The sequence below is a fragment of the Drosophila elegans genome, unplaced genomic scaffold (assembly GCF_018152505.1).
Source record: "Drosophila elegans isolate 14027-0461.03 unplaced genomic scaffold, ASM1815250v1 contig_183, whole genome shotgun sequence".
NCBI classification, from domain to species: Eukaryota; Metazoa; Arthropoda; class Insecta; order Diptera; family Drosophilidae; genus Drosophila; species Drosophila elegans.
In genome coordinates, this window is record NW_024545550.1 from 1069735 (window position 1) to 1090462 (window position 20728).

General features: G+C 38.9%; 2 protein-coding genes across 7 annotated transcripts in view; one reads left to right on the forward strand and one right to left on the reverse strand.

Annotated features, from left to right (window-relative positions):
• The first annotated feature begins 42 nt into the window (after positions 1-42).
• LOC108149685 (peflin) lies at positions 43-2178 on the forward strand. Its single transcript, XM_017277450.2, has 5 exons — positions 43-147; positions 207-426; positions 908-987; positions 1047-1110; positions 1677-2178. The coding sequence occupies exons 1-5, from the start codon at positions 139-141 to the stop codon at positions 1901-1903; spliced, it is 600 nt and encodes a 199-aa protein (XP_017132939.1). The 5' UTR covers positions 43-138; the 3' UTR covers positions 1904-2178.
• Positions 2165-20728, reverse strand: part of LOC108149682 (longitudinals lacking protein, isoforms F/I/K/T) — a 63188-nt gene continuing 44624 nt past the window's right edge. Inside the window, exon 6 of one of the 6 annotated variants that reach the window (XM_017277431.2) lies at positions 2165-4614. In XM_017277431.2, the coding sequence (XP_017132920.1) occupies positions 3236-4614 (1379 nt within the window). In that variant the 3' untranslated portion in view covers positions 2165-3235. Of the gene's footprint in view, positions 4615-8415; positions 9004-9237; positions 9725-12057; positions 13418-14303; positions 19153-20728 lie in introns of those variants that run through there. The other 5 variants (XM_017277442.2, XM_017277443.2, XM_017277437.2 and 2 more) reach the window with 5 other exon arrangements.

A 20728-nucleotide genomic window follows, 5' to 3' on the forward strand; every position in this document is an offset into this window, starting at 1 on the left:
TGTATTGCTATCGATAGCTGCGACTGTTATCGCTTACCCAAAACAGTGTTGGCTAACGCCTGATTTGTCATCTGTGGTTTTATTAATTTTGTTTTGTCAATCAAGTTCCAATTAGAATTGAAATAGGCTCGTGACAAAATGTCGTATGTGAGTGTTTTTTGGCTTGAGCAAGTGGAATAAAATGATTAATTGTTCACTATTTGCAGGGACAAGGTTATAATCCGTATGGTCAGCCCGGTGGAGGCTATGCCGCCCCGCCCGGAGCATTTCCACCGCAAAATGCCCAGGTTTCTCCGCAGGCCCAGCAATGGTTCGCAATGGTGGATCGCGACCGGTCTGGAAAGATTAACGCCTCCGAGTTGCAGGCCGCCCTGGTAAATGGGCGTGGCGATCACTTCTCGGATAACGCATGCAAACTGATGATAAGTAAGACGGAGTCCCTACAATTCCCCAAAATTCCCATAGTCCCCCCCTTCAGGAATTTTTGTGACGTCAGTTGACTTCCGTGTTGTATACAGATACAGTAGAACTTCCATAACTCGAACATCCATTTCTCAAAATCGAACTTTTTATATAGTTATATTTATATATTGACTTTCTGTTTTGCTATACCAATTTTAAAACTGTAAGTCCAAGAGTTTGGCGACTTGTGCAGAATAGATGAACATTTTAATGATTAAATAGTTATTAGTATAGAAATAGGAAGTACAAATACTAGTTATAGCACTTCTATAACAATCTTTTTGATGAAATTTCTAGTTAAAGAAGTCTGACTGTAGCTGTATACAAATTTATGTCGGGCACATGCATATTTGTTTAGATCACCTGGAGCGCCTGGCACTATCTAAATTGTTTACCTTAAGATTAATGCCCTTTTTATGGCTTTTTTTTTAAATTTACTCAATAGGCATGTTCGACAACGATGCCAGCGGCACCATTGATGTGTATGAGTTTGAGAAGCTCTACAACTATATCAACCAGTGGCTGGTAAGGATTTTATTGTGTTGAAACCTAGTTTTTGGCTTATTGAGCTCTCTCTGTTGCAGCAAGTCTTCAAGACCTACGACCAGGACGCCTCTGGACATATCGAGGAGCATGAGCTTACACAGGGTATGTTCAGCTTTTCACTTCAATCAAAATATTCAGAAATTCATTTTATTAGTCATCGTTATCTTTGAAAATGTTTGTCGTTTTGTTTGTAAAGACAAACAAAGTTTTATCGATCTTAAAATAAGTAAACATTTCGACCGTAAAAGTACTTACCTTTTCCTACATATAAAAATTGTGACTCACTTTTAGGGAGAAATGCAACCATAATAAGCAGGGCGATTTTTTTGTTACGCCTTTAAATTAGTCAACTTTTTATGAAAATGGTAACTTGAGAAATATTTATGTGAAATGTTGCTAGAGTAATCTTTGATAAAAAGCAAATAATTATAATAAATAAATTAGGACTTTTTTTTTATAAGGATGAAGTACCGAATAATCATTCCCTGAGAGGAACGAAAAAATATAAAGAATTGTTATTAGATTTAAAGCCTATAGTGTGATAATCTCTACAGTCTCAATGAGAAATGTTGTAACAATTTATTTCCATGCTACATAGGTTTTTATAATTTGAATAAAAAAAAAAAAAACTTAACGCTTCCAACTAACTAAAAAATGTATATTTTCAGCCTTCACCCAGATGGGCTTTCGCTTTACGCCTGAGTTCATCAATTTTCTGGTGAAGAAGAGCGATCCGCAGGCACACAAGGAGGTGTCCGTGGACCAGTTCATCGTGCTCTGTGTTCAGGTGCAGCGCTTCACCGAGGCTTTCAGGCAGCGGGACACCCAACAGAATGGAACCATCACAATTGGCTTCGAGGACTTCCTGACCGTGGCCATTGGCTGCTCGTACTGATTTATCAAGGCAACCGATCCAAGGGAACTAAAATCCATACTCTTGCACACACACTACAGGCATCAGATTCCGCGCTTGATGCATTTTCTTTAAATTTCTACGGTGTTTGTTAGCTTTTTAATATGTAATGCATAATTTCACTCAACAGTCACATTGCAATCTCCTGGTACCAGAATCCAATTTCAAAAGTATTTGTTATCGCAGTTCGACTCAATCATAGTACAAAGTCTCTTGCGCCTAATAATAAACTATACACATGTATTTTTAAAAGTTAATATATAATTGTGTTTTATTTAAAATGTAAACATTGTATATGAAAGGTTCATTATAAAATCATGTCTTATGTTAGCAGTCACACTGCCCCACAGTTCGAAATCGTGTCTTCGTAGATCGGGGAAGATCACGTTGATATGCAGTTAGGAATTATAATCTTATTTAGTATACAATCATAAAATCTTGGGCGATTCAATGTGACGGCACAAAAGCTTAATGGTAAAATACAAACATTAATATCAGATAAAACATTTAGGCATAATAAGTGTTTGGTTTTTTGGTTTGGGAATCGTATGATGTTCCAATTTCTTTTTGGTCATGGGTAAATAATTTTTACGATACAAAAAAGTCAGTCTTAAAGTCCGTAACTATATCAAACGAATGTCTTCAGGGCAAGGAATATGTTTGTTTTTTTTTGTTCCAAATTGGGCAATGGCTTGTTTAATAAGAAGATCTGAAAATAATCTCTTTTAAACTAGCTCAGTCATGAAGTATTTAGTGTATATGGCATCGATTGAGGTGATCGAGTAGTTACCAAAAGTTATGTCTTAGGAGCTTGATTAAGCCAAGTTAAGAGATCGTTGGGTGGCAGAGGTTTTTTTGGGCAAGATGCTGGAAACATTTCGGAAATACTTTTAATTTTAGATAGCAGCGTAGTGCTTTTAATCTCTTAAATGATACTGGCCTTATAAAAATTTAATTCAGAGTTGATCGAATCTCTTGTTTATATGTTGCACAATAGTTCGATTATATAAAAATTATTCGATTGATATTTTTTTTTTTTACAATTTTCAAGTTAAGAATAGACGCATCAACATATTTAGCGCATCATTAAAAAAAGGCCTTAATACTACTTTGATTATTTGCTTGATTAGATTGGTTTACATTTGCTTAGATAACATAAATTATTACAAGTAAACATTAAATATTTGGGATGACACACATGAATGACAAGAAATAATATTCGCAAATGGACAAATCAAGACACATCAAACTGACACCAGTCGAAAGAGTTTCAAATTAAATTAAATGGAAGCATCACTCGGTCCCCATACAGTTTTATTTGGTTTCAAGCTGTGAGCACTCTCCCTTCACATTGAAGTCGATGATCAGCTTGCCCTGCGAGTCATCCGACATGGAACCGCTCATACCATTTTCGCATTTCATCGAGTACTTGGATCGCCTTTTGCTGGGCAGCTGCGGCAGATCGGTGTGGTGTTTCCGCACATGGACACCGAGATTGCCGCGCTGCTTGGACTTGTAGGGGCAGTAGGGACACTGATGCGACGGCTCCTTGCCGCCGCACTCCACATTTTCGTGGCGACGCAGTGTGGACTTCCAGCGATACTTTTTGCCGCAGTGGCGACACTCGTACACCGGCTCCCCGTCCAGGCCGATGCCATTGGGACTGGTGGTGCTGCCGTTGCTGCTGCTGCCACCGTAGTCGCTCAGTGTGAACTCCAGGTTGCGAAAGGCCTGCGAATGGGCCTCCAGTATCGAATTGGCCGATCCACCATGGGCATTGGCATGGAACATGCCCAGTCCCGCATTCCGTACACCGCCACCGCCACCGCCGGCGCCGCCCTGCTCCATCAGGTGAATGTCATCGAAGGCATGGTATCGACCCTCATCTTCGTCCTCCGTCGAGTAGCCCGGTTCGTTCTCGCACTCCGAGTGGCGGAGGTCACGCTCTTGCTGCTTCCGCAAGAGGTTCTCCAGTATTTTGGTGGGTGTAATGTCGCTGCCGCCGCCGCCGCCGCCGCCGGCGACTCCAGCATCGTTCTCCTCCTTGATGCGATGATGCGGCGTCTGATGGCGCAGAATCTCCTGGGCACGCAACTGCTGTTGGAAGCTGTGCAGGCCATTCCGCATCAGGGCCTCGGCAATAACGGCCGCCTGCGGTTTGGGCGCCAGGGATAGCGAACTGTTGGCCACCAGCACGGATGTTGGTATGGCCGTAACACCGCCCACCGCCTTTTCCATGGGCGACGCCGCTGTCTTCAGAGTGAATTTGGGCCTTGGATGAAATGAGGCGGCGGCGCCAACGGCAGCACCCACCACATGCGTTGTTGCTGTTGTGGTGTTCTGAGTCCGCATCATTTCATCAGCATTCAAGTTTTTTGAGGCCGTCTCAGAGGCCGAACCATAAACGGCCATGGCCGGAATGGTCGAGGGATCGAGAATCTCGCCGGATGTCGGCGACACCTGACGATGCGACACCTGCTGCTCCTGCTTGGGCACCTTGGCCGACTTGGTCTTGTAGAACTCGAACAGCATGTCGGAGACCTCGGTGACGGAGAGGCGTTTGCGACGCGAGCCGGGCAACTGGATCTTCTGCTCATCCCGCTGCTTTCCGTTGAGAATGCTGCGCTGGAAGCTACGCTGAATCTCTGCAGTGGTGGCCACATCCGGTGCCGTGTTCTCCTTCCTGCTCAAATCTGTAATCGGAAACATAGTAGGGAATTAGTTTTTTTTTTTTTTTTTTTGTTGCTACTTTCTCTTGCGGATGATAACTCGTTAAAAAAAGTTTCTTCGTTTTGAGCTTTGTCGAACGTTTTGCTGATGGGCTGTTTTGCTGTGTGACAAATGAAAAAGCAAGTTGTAACTCTCGGGTTGCTGGGATTAGGGCAAGAAATGGTGTAAGATGAAATGCATGCAATAGTTAAGCAAAATACTCTACAAATAAATCAACAAATTAAAGAAAAACACATAAAATTATTTTGTTTTTTTTTGTTTTTTTTTTTTTGCATTTTTAAGCAAAATTACACATAATTAAAAACTTTATTAATTTGGTAAACACACACATTTTTGGCATATCGAATAAAAAAAGCTGCAGCAGCAAATGAAACACAGTTTTTTTTTTTTTGTTTTGTTTTTTTGTAGGTGATGGATGATGATGTTGTGGCTGATGTGTTGGTGGTTTTATGTGGTGAGTGAGTTTTTGTACCAAAACCATTTAAATTGTAACTCATTACCTGAGTGATCTGGAAAAACAGAGAAGAATAGGTTAGCGATATGTTGAAATTGTTATGATTCCGTTTTTATATCACAGTTCGGGCGTAATCCAAAGATTGTGTGTACCTAAAAATAAACAAGATATTGTATTTAGTTGAGTGATTTTTAACTTAGTTTTATGTGCTTTTTACACTGGGTTGTTTATTGGGTTTTCGGTTTTTTAATGTCATTGAAACTTATTGATGACTTAAAGAGTTGCGATAAAATCAGCTAATACACCACTTTTTATCATCACTAGGCTAAATAAATAACAAAAACACTAAAACTCAAATTACAACAATGTGTAAAAAGCACAATATAGTGCATTTCGCGCTTTTGACTTTGGTGGGTTGGCCTGGGCGGAGCTTTATTATTTAAATAACCAATATTTAAATAATTAAGCATTTAACTTTCGCTTTTCCAAGCTTTTTCACTGCTTAATTTGCATTCCGCCCACGACCAACGCACTGAAAAGCGTCCACACGGCAACACAATCGCGACTGCACTGGTTAACAGGCTCTAGCTTACGGATTTTCAATCCAAGTCCTAAGTCCCAACACGCAGGCGCAGCTGCATCTAGAAAATTCTCCTGTATCTGCATCTGTATCTGTATCTGTGAGTGTCTGTGAGTGTATGTAAGTATCTGTGTGAGCGTGTGTATCTGTTGCACAGCAAGTGTAGAGCCTGCCTGCTTTCGGATCGGGTTTGTTTCGTCTAGTCTAGGATCCTTGATTTATTTTCGGGTTTTCTACCTAACTCAACAGTTGTTGTTGTGGGCTGTTTGTTGTCCCTTGTTCTCTTTCTATTTCTATTTATGGAAAAACTGAAAAACTGCAATACGGAAAACTTTCTCCGAGAGCAGAAAATCGCTCTCTGTTTGTGGTAGCAAAAGGGAGAGAGTTTTCAAAGCATTTTAAGCAGGCGCAGTGAAATACATACATGTAAACTCAGCTTCCGGTGGTGTTTTTCGTGTTTATTTTCAAACTCCAAATGCATCTGTTCGACATACATGTTGGATTTTCAAGGTCAGCAGCGGAAAAGTTAATTTAATTTGTTCTCGATTGTTACAGACTTCAGGGCTGTTAATGAATTTCTAATATAAACTTTTTTATTCTATCTTAATTTTTGAATAAATATGTAACTTGGGGAAGATCCACTGCTTAAAAGTTGAAAATTTATGAACGTATATTAAATATTAATAAAGTTACCTTTAGAATTATTTGAAATTTACGACTTCGCTAAGTTTTTTTTTTATATTTAAGAACAATTTCTCATAGTAAACTATCCCTTTTATTTTTAGCATAAAGTCCTGTTTCGGATCATTTTGGATCCAAAATGTCATGATATAAAGTTGGCAGAACCACTAAAAAAAATAATTTAGATTGCTGCTGCTAATAAATTTGGTTCACAAAATTCTATACATCAGGTCTAAGTCCTTTTTTTGTAACTTTTCCCTAATTCTTCAAGAATTATGCTGTTCTAGAAATCAAATATATTTATATTGTTGTTTTGTTGTATATTTTAAAAGAGTACTAAAATGCAGTTCGGACATTTTAAATAAATTCTAAAAACGCTCTCTAATACAAATCTATTTTTTCAAAATAAAATGCGGAAAAGTTATATATATTTATAGGTACATGTGTTGGGTATTTTCAGAACTCCAGCTTCAAGGCGCTTCCTTTCTCGAAAAATATCTCTAAACACACGCACATACGATTATCATGTCCATCAAGGTTTACCGACGATTTTCCAGGAAAATCCCACACAAATAGCTTGAAAACCAGCCCCTGAAACTTGTGTGTCCTGTGTGTTTGGGTTGATATTTCTTCTTTTTTTTTTTGGGCCAGGCTTTGCGAAGGTAAAGCCCAAAGGAGAGACCGATAGGGCAGGCAGGCAAAAATAGGAAAACTCGGGAAAAATCACGTGGGAAGCCCAAATGCAAAAGCCGCACCAGCCGAGATACAGATATATGCACATACATACATATATAGATACATAAATGCATACATAGATACAGATAGAAAGCAGGCAGGCAGGCAATCGCGAGTCAGGGCAGTGGAAAAGGAAAACTTATTTTTAGAAAAACACACAATACGGATCCCTGATTTATGTGTGCGCAAATGTTTTTCAAATGCATATCGGGGTTTTGTGTGGGCGAGAGCGTGAGTTGCATGTTGCATGGATGGTAGAGAGCGTATCTGAGGGATACATCTATCTCCCTTTCGAGGACAAAAGGCCCGGGGAGTACAGTTATTTTGTGGTTGGCCGAATCTCTAGAGAACGTGTTTTCTTTTTCGCACTGCAAAGGCAGATTCAAGGGCACCATCCACCCAACTATTGTTACCAGAAACCTGTTTGCTCAAAGGATTATTATTATTATTTCTCTCTACCGCACTTTTTTCAAAGAAAATTTTATAGTTCTTAAAAATAATCAGGTACTTGCCTGCTGTTGAGTCCATTGTTTAAAATACGTTTGCCAATTAACAGATTAACTGAAAATAATAAAGAAAAAAGAAAACAAAAATTAATAAAAAGAAAACAGAAAAAAAAACATATAATACCGACCGATAATACCGAAAATTAGCTCCATTTCAGCAGAAAACTTTATAGAGGCAAAATAAAAGTTAATAAAAAAATAACTAAAAATATTATACGATACCATGGGTAATAATTTACCATCTTTTAATATTTATTTGTTGTTTATTAGCAATAGGTATAAAATATCTTAAATTGGACCTTGTTTACTATATGAACATTAAATCTCCTCTTCCTCAAACTAATCTCTAACTAAATATAATGCAAAATGTTTTGAATTTTTAACTTTTAACTCTTAACCATCAGGCGAGTTTATTGTAGGTATATGATAATAGTTCTATTCTATGATTTTTGGTCATTTTAATTTGGTAAAATTCTCTTAGCGGCCTTACAATTTTGAATACATTTTGTGGATCAAAGTCGATCCGAAATAATATTTTCCATCGCTTTTTTAAAGAGCGAAAAATCTTAAACGGACTTTATAGCGTTATATTAAATACAATTTTTTCAGTTCTGATACAATCAATTTTTGTGGAATTGGATTCTTTTGAGTTTAAATATTTCACTTGCATTTTTTTAAATGGATTTCATTCATTTAGTAAATAATATTAATCAAATATTTAAAACGGATTTTTACGTTTTTCTATTTTGCAATTTAAAGTGTATATTGTATAGAGGTTCAAAAATATCTAATCCGAAATGGACTTTGCAATGAGTTGGTTAAATGTTTGTTCATAAAGTATTTTTTGAAATCGAAAAAACCTAAGCTAAATGGTGTTGGAGTCAGGTGGTAGGGTTTATGTTTGTCTGGAATCCATGTGGGATGTGTTCCTAAATGAGCACCGAGTGCTCCTTGCGCATATGCTCGTTGAGGAAGGCCTGTGAGCGGCAGACGCGGGAGCATAGCGGACATCGATTGGACTCGTACTTGGGCGACCTCTTGGTGGTGTGGCGGGGCAGCTTTCGGCCAGGAACTAGGGCACTGTTGTCGATGTTACTCATGTTCTGGACAAGATGCTGCAGCGATCTAGCCGTCGAAATGGAGGCCAACTGCTGCAGGGCTATCATGGCATCCGAGGTGGCCATGGCTTTTTTGAGGCTAGCGGCAGTGTCCACCTCATCCGAGGGCTCCTCGTTCTCGCTCTTCTGTTCCGAACTGACTGTTTCGTCCGGCGGACTTACCGTCCTTCGTCCTTTGACTCCAACCACCTTGTTATGCGTCGAAGTGCTGGGAAAGTCTGTCGGACTAACAGAGTTTTCCTGGGTGCGCAGATTGTACTTCCTTCCAATGGAATTCACTGCAACGAGAGAACAAGTCCCGGGAAATCAAAATAAAAATAAAAATGATAAGTGAAAACAAAGGAAATGGTCTTAAAACTGCATGAAATGGAACATAAAATGAATTATTGAGCGTTACACAATCAGTCAGAATCAGCACACTCGCATTCAATACATATTTACAATAAAATATAAATTTTTATAAACAAACTTAAGAAGATCTCGAAAAAGGTGAACTAAAGGTAAGACTTGGATTTCGACATGACAAGACTTTCGCTTGTTTTTCTCTATTTATTTACAAAATCAGTATAGTAGTAATATTTTGGTTTTTGGCATCAACGAGAACTGGTCTAGTAATAGGTATAATAATTTTTGGTAACAAAACTTAAATGAACTCCGATTCGTTCTCCACTTTGATTTCAGACGTATACAGATAGTCGGCCTGACTTGAGGCCTCTTCTTGGGGCGTGCCGGTGGCCACCGCGTCATCCGCCAACTGATTGGTGGCCTTGGCCTTTGGCTTTTGCTTGGACAGCGGCTCCAGGAAGAGTTCGGCATCGTGTAGCTTCTTGTGGCGATTGAGGTGGGATCGTCGCTTGAACCACTTCAGGCAGAAGTCGCACTGGAATCGCTTGAAGTCCTGACACTCCTCCCGCTGGTGCAGCATCAGTCGGCCGAGGGTGTTGTAGTAGCGTCCACATTGGCACAGAAGCTGGTTCTTGGGGCCGTGACGCACAAAATCTGCAGGCAGACAGGAGAAACAGAAACGGAAAACGTAATGCGGTTGTTTTGGGTCTTTCCATACAACTAAGCAAGTCACATAGGTTACAGAGGGGGTTTATTTTCGATTCTGGCTAGTTTTGTGGTGATCGTGGTGATGAATACAACAAATTCGTTTCAGTTTGACATTTTTATTGACTGATAAATGCATGGACTACTTATTGCTATACGAGTCAATTTAAATTTATAGACCTTTTTTCGGTTGGGCCAGCCATCCAGTCATCCAGCCATCCATCCATCCATCCTCCAGCTCTCGTCATCTCGATCCACGGTTTAATCCTAGAGAAAAGAGAATCATATTAGTGTTGAGTTTACAGGTGGGCATCGCAAGAGATTCAATGATTGCCTTCGATTCGATTGTAAACATTTATTTATTGGTATTTTTGGAGTACTTTCATATACATGGTAAATACGCAGTGACTGGGTTATGTTTTTTTAAAACGTTAACTACGGTACAATGTTTGATTTTTAAAATACTTAAACTTACACTTGACTTTGAGCTGATTCTAAATTTCATTCATTACAGATTGAGCAATTCAACTTGAACTTGACATGACGGCGCTTTTCGATACTCAGTTCAATTCGCTTACTGTATTTAAGATTACACTTTGAGATCATAACTTTGGCTATATTACAAACAGGTTACTTACTATTGGTGTTTAAAGATATTTTTTGAGATTTAAAAAATATTATAGAGGTTATACACTAAATATGTACAAAGGAACATTAACATTTATGGTTTCATATGGCTAACTGATTTACTAGACACTTCTAATAGAAATAGCATTACAATGCTTGTATGTATAAGCTACTTTTTAAATCTCAAAACAAACAAAAAAAAAACAGTGAGCCTCGTGTAATTACATAAATGTAGGGTAAGAATTCATCACATCCATTATGGAAACTCACAACAACAACAAGTGCTAAACAGAGACTACAAATGGTAAATACGTCTAAGAGTTAATCGATCTAGTTGCCAAGGATCGCCTCCCCGGAATCGGCGTGTTTCTGGTTCATATGCTTGCGCAAATCCGATTTGTATTTGCACTTGTGCGGACAATGGGGACACTTGAGATTCGGCTCAACGCCGCATTCGTAGTTCTTGTGCCGCTTCAGGGATCCCTTGATTTTGTAGGTCTTGCCACACACATTGCAGGCGTACTTGCAGTCATCCAGCGGATAATCACCGGTAACCTGCTGCAACGTCATGGTGGTGGTGGCCGTGGTATGGATGCTGCTGGATATTCCATTCAGGTACAGCTTTTCATGCTGCTGTTGATGCTGAACCGTCGCCTCACCATCTTCGTGAATTTTCTCAACCACATAGCCCTCGTCGTCGAGCAGTTGATCCTCGTCGTGCTGATCCACCTTCATGGCTTCCAGTTCCAGTTCCCGTTCGGCCTCATCGGCATCGGCCAGCAGTAGGGTGGACTCGTGGCTGGTCACCACAGTGGTGCTGGCACTTTGCGGTGCCATGGCAATGCTCGTGGCTCCATACTGCATCACGTCGCGCAGCAGCATCTTGTCCTCCAGCCTGGAAGTGTCTATTTTGATGTACTCCTGTCGCGCATGCGTCTGCGGTTGCTGGATAGTTAAATGCTGTCGATGTTGCTGGTGGTGTTGCTGCTGATGTTGCTGGTGGTGTTGCTGCTGCTGTTGCTGATGTTGCTGCTGATGCTGCTGCTGCTGCTGATGCTGCTGCTGATGCTGCTGGTGATGTTGCTGCTTCACAATCTGTATGGTGGTGGCCTGTGGTTTGTGCAGCAGACTGGTTGTATTCGTATTCGTTGTGGCATTTTTGGTGAGTGCCGGTATGGTATACTGGATATTGCCCACCGGATTGCCCAGATCGTCGGGCGGCAGCTCAACCACCACAGTCGCGCCCGACAGCAAACTTGAGCCACCGTTGCTCAGAGTGGTGGTGCTCAGAGTCTGGTTGGGAGCAGCACTGGCAATCGAATAGGGCACCGTCTCCAGAATTGTCCAGTAGCCATCTGCAAGAAGCCAGGGAGAAAAGTAAAAACACTGGTTAGTCATCCGCCGGATGATTAACTCTACAAATCAGTTCTATAATTACTTGTAAGCGGTAACAAGTGTGTGGTCTGCATGGTCGTCCAATTGGTTTCTTTTTTTTTTTTTTTTTGGATATTTGGATTTTGGTATTTGGGTGGAGAGTGTGTGAGGGATTATAAACTTGGGCTTGTTTGGGTTTTGCTTTTACGCATATATTATTTTTATGCTTTATTCTTAATTGCTTGCATTTACAATATATATTTTTTAAAAAAATGTACAAATTCTTTCTTTACTTTTGCTTTGCTTCATAGAACACCAAAAAGACTATAATTACAGGCGTTTATATAGTAGATAATATATCGAATTGTTAAATGTATAACTGAGGAATATATATATATATATTTATATATATATGTGTGTGTGTGTGTTTTTTTGAAAACGTGGCAAACTAATGGCGCTTTAAGTCTTTGATTGCTTTGCATGCGAAAGCCCTAATTGCTGGCAAGAATATTTGAGTTTTGAGAACACCAACCACAGTAAAACTAAACATTTAGGTATTCCATATCGCATCTGGATCTTGATCTGTACGTATCGTATGTGTGTATAAATAAAAGGGTCTTGCGACCATTTGCGGCTAACTTAGGCATAACTCAAACATAAAGACACTTTTAAATGAAATGAAAACTTTTAAAAAACGGAATGCGCTCAGAGAAATTGATATACAATATATAAAAAAAAGTTAAAAGTTCGTTAAGTAATTTGTGCAGGAATGTGGACCAGCTTGCTTTGCCACAACAATTCGGTTTCGGTAAGGGATTGGTTTAGATGGTTTGGAGATTGGTTGGAGGTAGCTAGCTACTACTTGGACAAGCAACTATTGACATTATTTCATTTGGTAAACATTTCACATTACGCCTCTCGAGCGGCTGCTCTCTGGGTGTTCAACTTCTCCGCTTCTCTGCTTCTCTGCTTCTCCGCTTCCCTAGCCATCGTCGTCGTAGTCCTCGTCCTCATCCTCGCTTTCCTGGAGCGCCGGCACCGCTGTGATGGTCAGATCCCTGCCGGCAAAATCGAAATTGATCTCGCAAAGGGCGGCTGCCACATCGCTGTCCATGCCACCGCCCTCGGGATCGCCATCTTCGGCATCCCCGTCGTCCCCGTCCCCGTCTCCGGCATCCTCGTCATTGCTCTGATCATCCTCGTTGCGTATCACATACAGGCTCTCCTCATCGTCCTTGGATTGCTCGTAGAGCATGCAGTGCTTGCGCTTTGCGTGCCGCAGCACATGATCCTTGCGCCGGGATCGATACTCGCAGGACACGCACTTGTACTTCTTCTGCTTGAGGCAATACTTGCGCACATGCTCCTGCAGCTTCTGATGCGACTTGTAGTACCGATTGCAATGCTTGCACTGCATAAAAGCGTCCCGGGATAATCCGCCGACGCCTCCTCCTCCTCCACTGGGATTGGTGGCTTTCGCATGGGTGATGGTAGTGCTACTACTGGTGGTGGTGTTATTGGTGTTATTGTTGTTGAGATGATAGCCATAGAACTCGTCACTGGCATTGGCACTGGAGCCGGGATTGGCACTCGTCGAGGTGTCCACGCCCAGGAGACTGCCCAGGATCGGATAGATGTCTGCTGGTCAACACACACGGGTACACACACAGCATGGAGGTGTCGGAACAAAATAAAAGGAGAACAAACCAAAGGCAAATTAATAATGGACCAGGTAACTGAGCTCACATAAACTTAAATTATGTTAAATTAATCAAATAATATTCGAGAACTTAGTGTTTTTGTTTTTTTTTTTTTTTTTTTTTTTTTGGCTACTACCCAAGAGACGCTGATTGGTGAATGTTGTTGAATGGTGAATAGTGGTGTTCTGGTTGTTGTTGAGTTTCTTGGTTTGGTTCTTGTTGATGAAGTTTTAGCAGCTCTGGGAGGCGGTTGATGATGTTTAGTGATGAAGATGCGGTGATGGATGGATGACACAATCCCCAGAAGAATAACACGAATGCACCACACATACAAAAGCCACTCAAGCATTGCTCTAAACAAAAGCTTTGGAACGAACATATGTACATAAACAATAAGGTAACAGACAAAGAAATCACAAATCAAATGTCCAGTGTTGGTGTGTCGTTGTTGGTGTGATTTTCAAAACTACAACAATACAGCAAATTAAATTACATATGTTTATCATATATTTGGTTTGTCAGTATAACTAAGCTCAAATCACTTTCAGTATAATAACATTGATCAGCATTTGGGGGCCACTAAAGAATTCCTCTGTCTCCGCCTGAATTTCTCGCACCTCAGTTCATCCAGCAAACCTAGAAAAAGAGAAAAGGTACTATTAGTTCAAGGTTTTTCAGCTTATCCAAGGATTTTACTGCGTTCTCGTACATTTACTGCATATATGTTGCCTGTAAAAAGAGAATTTTCAAACTGCATTTAAAGGTGGTTTTTGTTTTTTTCTATTTTTTCAATATATATTTAAATTTAGTTTTTATTTGTTGTTTTGTTTTTGCCTGTTTACTTATAACAATTAAATCGTTTTTCTCGTTTAACATTTAAAATAGTTTTACAAATTTTGTTTAAGGCGTTTTCTCGGCTTTATACACAATTACATAATTAAATGTACTCTGAATTCGTTCTAACATTTTTATATTATCGTTTCATCGAAATTGGTTTAAGCACACTTTTTCATAGTCTAACTGGCATTTTGAATGTCGTTTGTTTAGATAGATTTCATTTTCATAAATATATTGATTACTATTTTCAATTTGTTAATCTAAATTGCAGTGCAAAAAGCAATGTGATTCTTTGTCGTGTTGTATAAATTTATTGTAAATTTATTTGTTGGCGCAAACTTAGCTATGGTACAAATGTTCCAACTCGAATCGGTTTGTGTTGCGTTTTGTAGACACATTTTCTTTAGTTTTTTTTTTATTTTCGCCGCTTTGCATTCATTGTCAACATTTACTATTCGTGAAGCGTGCGTTAACAGCAATCAACATTAATTTCTCACTTCCTTTCATTTTTTGTTTGTTAACTTAAGGCTACGGTTTACTTGATTTATTGTGTATGCGTGTGCTATGTATTTAATTCCCCATTTTGTATTATTAGTATTATTTTTGGAAATTATATTAGAACAAAAAAACAAACAGAAAGTATAGCTTAGTAAGGAGAAACAAAATATCAGATTTTCTTACAACATATTTTTATCTATTATGTATGTGTGTTGTTTGTGTATTGTGTGTGTGTGTGTGTGTATGTGTTTGAAAAGAAAGCCTTTCTCATATCCATAACCCAACCTATTGCCCACCCACTCTGCTCTTCACTCAACTTATCAGATTCGATCTGACCTATGCTTCGTTTCATTTCATTTCAATCACAATTAATCACATCGATTCCTTTATATGTTTGTATGTTTGTTTGTATCTATATAAAGATATATTTTGCTTTACATATAATTTTACATTCACAGCTCCTTGTTTACAACTTTTTTAAACGTGTATTTTTGTGTTTTGGGGTGTGTTTTGGGTGTTTATAAATCTTTGATATTGTTTATTTAACAGAATTAATAAAGATACATATTAGTAGAAATAGAGATATCTGGGTTAGTACAATTTCTCGAAAAATATTTCATTTTTTATGGTATCTGCCCACATACATACTAATCCCGACTATCTTAATTCGTTCTCAAACTCGAACTAATCGCCTGGCTCCATTTGGTGTCTGTATATATATGCGAACTGTCTGCGGTTTGGGGAGTGTTTTGGGGACTTTGTGTTAGTAAATTGTTTGTTAATCAAATTATATTAAAATTTATCACATGCTTTTCTTTACATTTTAACTATACGACTCGAAAGTTTTGCCATTTCGGACCCAATTCGCATTCGCTTGCATGGTCTCGTCTGTCTTGGATTTTCTTTAATATTTGGTTCATTTCGAGTCCATCACATGCGCTGTTGATAAATTATAAAATAGGCATTGCAGATGAATTCATCCTCTTCTCGTTGCTTTTGTTGTAACAAAAAGAACTAAATGTAACTAAAATTATTATGCTTTATAGATAAATAAGAACCACAACCTTAGAAAAAGTTAAATAAATCGCATTTAGATTATTGATTATACAAAACGGATACAAATAGTGAATTTCGTGTAGTGCACATTGTTATTCATAAATCTAACAAAATGATAAGCGAAAACTCTCTAGAAACTGACTAGCGCAAGAAAGCGATTATAAAATATTTATAATTATAAATGTATGAATCAAAGCAGATAACCAAAATTTTTGTTTTAATTTATAACGTATTAAATTTAGAATTTCCTCACCTAATTCGAATACTGACCGATAAGAATTTTGTTTTTTTCTTTTTTTTTCGTTTTTGTTTCAAACAATTTAAACAATTTCGTTTAATATTCGTACATATTTTGTGTTGATTTGTGCCAATTTGTTGTCTGTGGTTTAATTTACTTCTTTATCACATTTTTTGTGTGGCACAAACTTCAAAACTGACAACAAATTATGGTATGCGCCCCTCTATGTGGTTTCTTTCGTTTTATAATTTTTTAAGTTAACAATATTTTTGTTTATGAAGTACCTAAGCAAGTTTGTTATACATTTAAGCTCTTCGTTTGTATATCAGCCACTATCAGCCATTATCAAAACTTGAATTCGTGTTTGTGTGTCTGAATGTGTGAAACAAACGCTCATCAATATATCTATATATATTATCGTTTTATAACAAGACCGCTCTGCAAAATATTTCTGGTATTTTCTTTCAATTTTGACAAAATAAAATTATTTTTAACAAGAAAAAATATACAATTATGATTACTATTAATTACAATGAGGACTATATTCATTATATCACATACCAATTTATGTTTCTGACTGTGACTCGATGCGAGTTCCCCCAACCCGTTTACATTGCCAATTTCCACCTTCTTTTTCACACTCGTACATGCTGCTTGTTTATGTTTATGTTAATGTTTATGTTAATGTTATTTAAAAATAATTAATAACTGTTTTAGTTTGCCTTTAAAAACGGTTTGCTTTGTGCAGAGGCGTCTGTGAACCCAAAGCCACGCTAATTTTGATTTGTTTTTCACTTTTTTGGTCAAATTAAAATTCCCGCTATCACATATCGTGGTTCATAATTAAATCATAATTTAAAAAACGTTCATGGAATGAGCACAAAATAAATTAATAAATTGTTTGCTTTGTTTTTAGAAAAAAGAGTAGATAGAGATCGTTGAGTTTTAACTACTAGCTATAATTTGTTTTATATATATATGCGTAATATTTGTATTTGTATCATGCATTCCTGTGGCTTTTGGGGTGCGTACGCGTGCGTACCTAAGCAAACTTCGAACATTTTTATCGATGTGAGTTTGTGAATATAAACAAACAAAAAATGTGAAAAGGTAAAGAACGACGACTGCGTTTCATATCAGTGTTTTTTTGTTTTTTCGCGTTTTTGATTTTTGTTTTTTTTTTTTTTTTTTTTGGTGCCCGTTTCATATTGCACATGATCATCTAGTCGATTCAGATTTGGAAACGCCTTCTCTGGGGTCCTAACTTAAGCTCTACATTTTGACTCTGTCTCTGACTGTGTTTTTCGTGTGTCTCCCTATGTATATATATATATATCATTATAATCATGAAAGACGCGCGAGAGTGCCCTGCACTAGAAATTACACTATAATTAATGTGAATGTTATTTTTTGTTTGCGTTTGCGTTGGCGTTTGTTGCGCTGTTGCTGTTGCTGCTGCTACAATAAAATGCATAATTTTTCCCATTTTCCGTATTTTCACCATAATCAAGAAAAAGTTCATTGAGATCATTGAGTTTTCCTAAGGATTTACACACATCATGCAACACGCGGCGCCGGCTGCACTCTCGCGCGCCCCTCAAACCCCTTTAAATTGCCTGCGTCAAAACTCTTGCCAATTCAAAACCAAAGTAATTACAAATGAAATATCGTTACTGTTACGAAGAAATCTATCAAGAAAGATTGAGGTTGAACCAAAAAAAAGAAAAATATTTAAAATGGGCTAAGAATTAGAATTTGTTAATAATCCTTCTGTATATACATAGTTACGAGTTAGTTGTATATATATTTATGTAGAATATATATATATATGTAAAAACGACTATAAGGTTTCAAGATCATTTGGAAAATTACATAAGACCGCGCTCTGGACTGGACTGGACTGAACTGTGTGTCATATTAGGACTTGGGACTCTGACTGAAGCTGACCTGGCACTAAGGACCCGAAACCTACGATAGAATCTGCTCTGTGAACCCACTCTAGATCCCCGATACCGATACCGATGCTGATACCGATGCTGATACCGATGCTGATCCCGGGTCCGGATCCGTCCCGACAGCCACTAGTTGTTTAAGAGCCTGGCGTCATCGGATGCCGTTGCAGCGTTTGTTATATCATCGATGTTGGTGGGTGCGCATGTGCAGCACGAGATTGTGTTTGTGCTTCGACTTCTTGTGACAAATGGGGCACTCGAACTTGGGCTCCACGCCGCACTCGAATCGCACATGCCGGTTAAGGCTATGCGGCCGGGCGTAGGTATTTCCGCACCTATCGCAGGCATAGGCTCCTCCACCGCTTCCTCCACTTCCGCTACCGCCAGTGCCACTGCCACTACCTCCTCCACCAGCAGCTCCGCTCCAATTCCCCACCGCTGATCCGCCAGCTGATGATGATGCTGCTGCTGCTGCTGCTGCTGCCGCCGCTGCAGCCGCTGCTGAAGTTGAAGCACCTCCTCCAGCGGCGGATGAGGCACCACTTGTGTTATTGGCCGCCAGTCCAGCAGCTGCTACGGCCACCATCACGGCGGCAGCACTGCTGGTGGGATCCTGGCCAGGACCACTGCTGCTGCTGTAGCGACGCGTCGGCGTCTCGGGACGAGGCACTTGAACCGGCACAGCCGGATAAATCAGCTGCGTGAGGGCACGACCATGGTGGTGGTGCTGCTGCTGCTGCTGATGGTGGTGGTGATGGTGATGGCCCAGGGGCAGGGTAGCCGGACCTCCGACCTGGGCAGCAGCTAGCAGGGCTTTGGCCAGGTCCATGCGCAGATCGCAGGGTTCCATGCTATCCTCGTCGTTGCTGTCGTCGTTGTCGCCGTTGCCATGGCGCGGCTGAGACTTGGGCACCAGCAGGATGCCCGGGCAGTGGGTGGTGGGCGTGGCTCGGTCACTCAAGTGCTCGTTATGATCCTCCAGACCGCTGCCCGGTTCGTACTTGATGACCGGCGTTCCGATGGGACTCGTGTGGGGACTCGTCTTGATGCCCAAAAGGCTGTAACTGCGTCGCTTAGGTGACAAGCGTCCAAATTCTGAGAACATTGATTAAAATATAAAAATAGAAAATGTCATTTTAGTAAGTTGTAATTTCAATTTAAAAAAAAAAAATTTTTTATTTGATTTTTTTTTTTTTTTTTTTTTTTTTTTTTTTTTTTTTGAAATTATAAAAAGACCTATTACTAACTGGAAATAAATAAATAATAAAGTTTTACCGTAGTTGTTTAGAGTCTTTTGTTTACTTGTTTTTGAGTTAAATATGTTGCTTTAGTGATACATGGTGCTATATGGAGTGGAGTGAACTGGATTGGTGTGTGTGTGTGTTTTTTGTGGTTGGTGTAGATGTCAGTGTATCTGTTTGTGTGTGTGAGCTTGTGTAAGTAGGCTGCAAAAGTAAATTTTCATTAAATATTAAATTAAAACACAATGAGTACATCGAAAATTTTAGGAGAGCTAAGCAAAAATAAACAAAAAAAATTTTGTTGATAAAGATACAAGTGATAAATGGTTTCAAAAACATCGTTTTTTGAATTATTATATAGGAGATGTGTGTTGGGTGGTTAGTGACAAAAAACACTTAATATTTCTAGAGAAGGGGTGGACGTATTTCTGGCAGGACTTGGAAATTTCATCCCGGTTTCCAGTGCCCAATGTGTTCTCTGCTCGTTTTATCACTTTGTAAATACGCATGCAATATTAAAATGTAAGGGAAATCATAATACAATAGTCGAGTAAAATTAAAAGTTCTCGATAGAAGTAATGGATATTTGTAAAATATAATTCTATACAAACTAAGTTTTTTTTTTTTTTTGGTTTCATTTTCATGTTTTAATATTTAAATAAATTTAATGCTATATATAGTAATCAGATAGATTTATACGTTTCACAATCGCTAGGAAGAAGACAGATAGATAGGAAAAATAAACTTAAAGTTAAACCTCGGCAATACAAACAAATGGAGTATTAAAAAAAAAACCAGATCAAGCTACAAATCTAATAGGTCTCAAACATAGTTATGTAAATTATAGTTACTTCATCTAACAAATACATATGTATATAAGGACTAAGTAAAAGGATACATAGTTATGCATATCTATATTGTATAAATAGTATTTATATATGTTGTAGTAGTTAAGCATGCAAACAACAATAAGAGAGGGAGGAGGCAACACCATGAATCGCGTTGTTTGGCTGGCGTTCGCGTTCATCAGTCAAGACCCACATCATCTTCATTAACATCACATCACATCCATCCACCTGAAATAGAGATCTGATTAGTATAGATTCTAAGCAAATGTTTGGATTGCCTAAGAAATTGGTGTTTCGGATGGAGGAAGGAGGGAGAGGATGTAATGTGGTTGTGGATGTGGGAGATGTGCAGTGTCGATCGAGTTCTACCTGTATGATGGAATGAGATGAGAAGTTCAATGGCGATCTCATTAAAATAAGTACAACTTGGGGTTTTGGTATTTTGTTTTTGACATTTGCTTTTAATTGTATTTCGAATTTTTTGTGTTTTGTTTTTAAATACATTTAGCCGGCAATAATTACGATTCATCGGTTTATGGGAAATACATAGTTATAATCGTACTCAATTAATATAATGTGGTA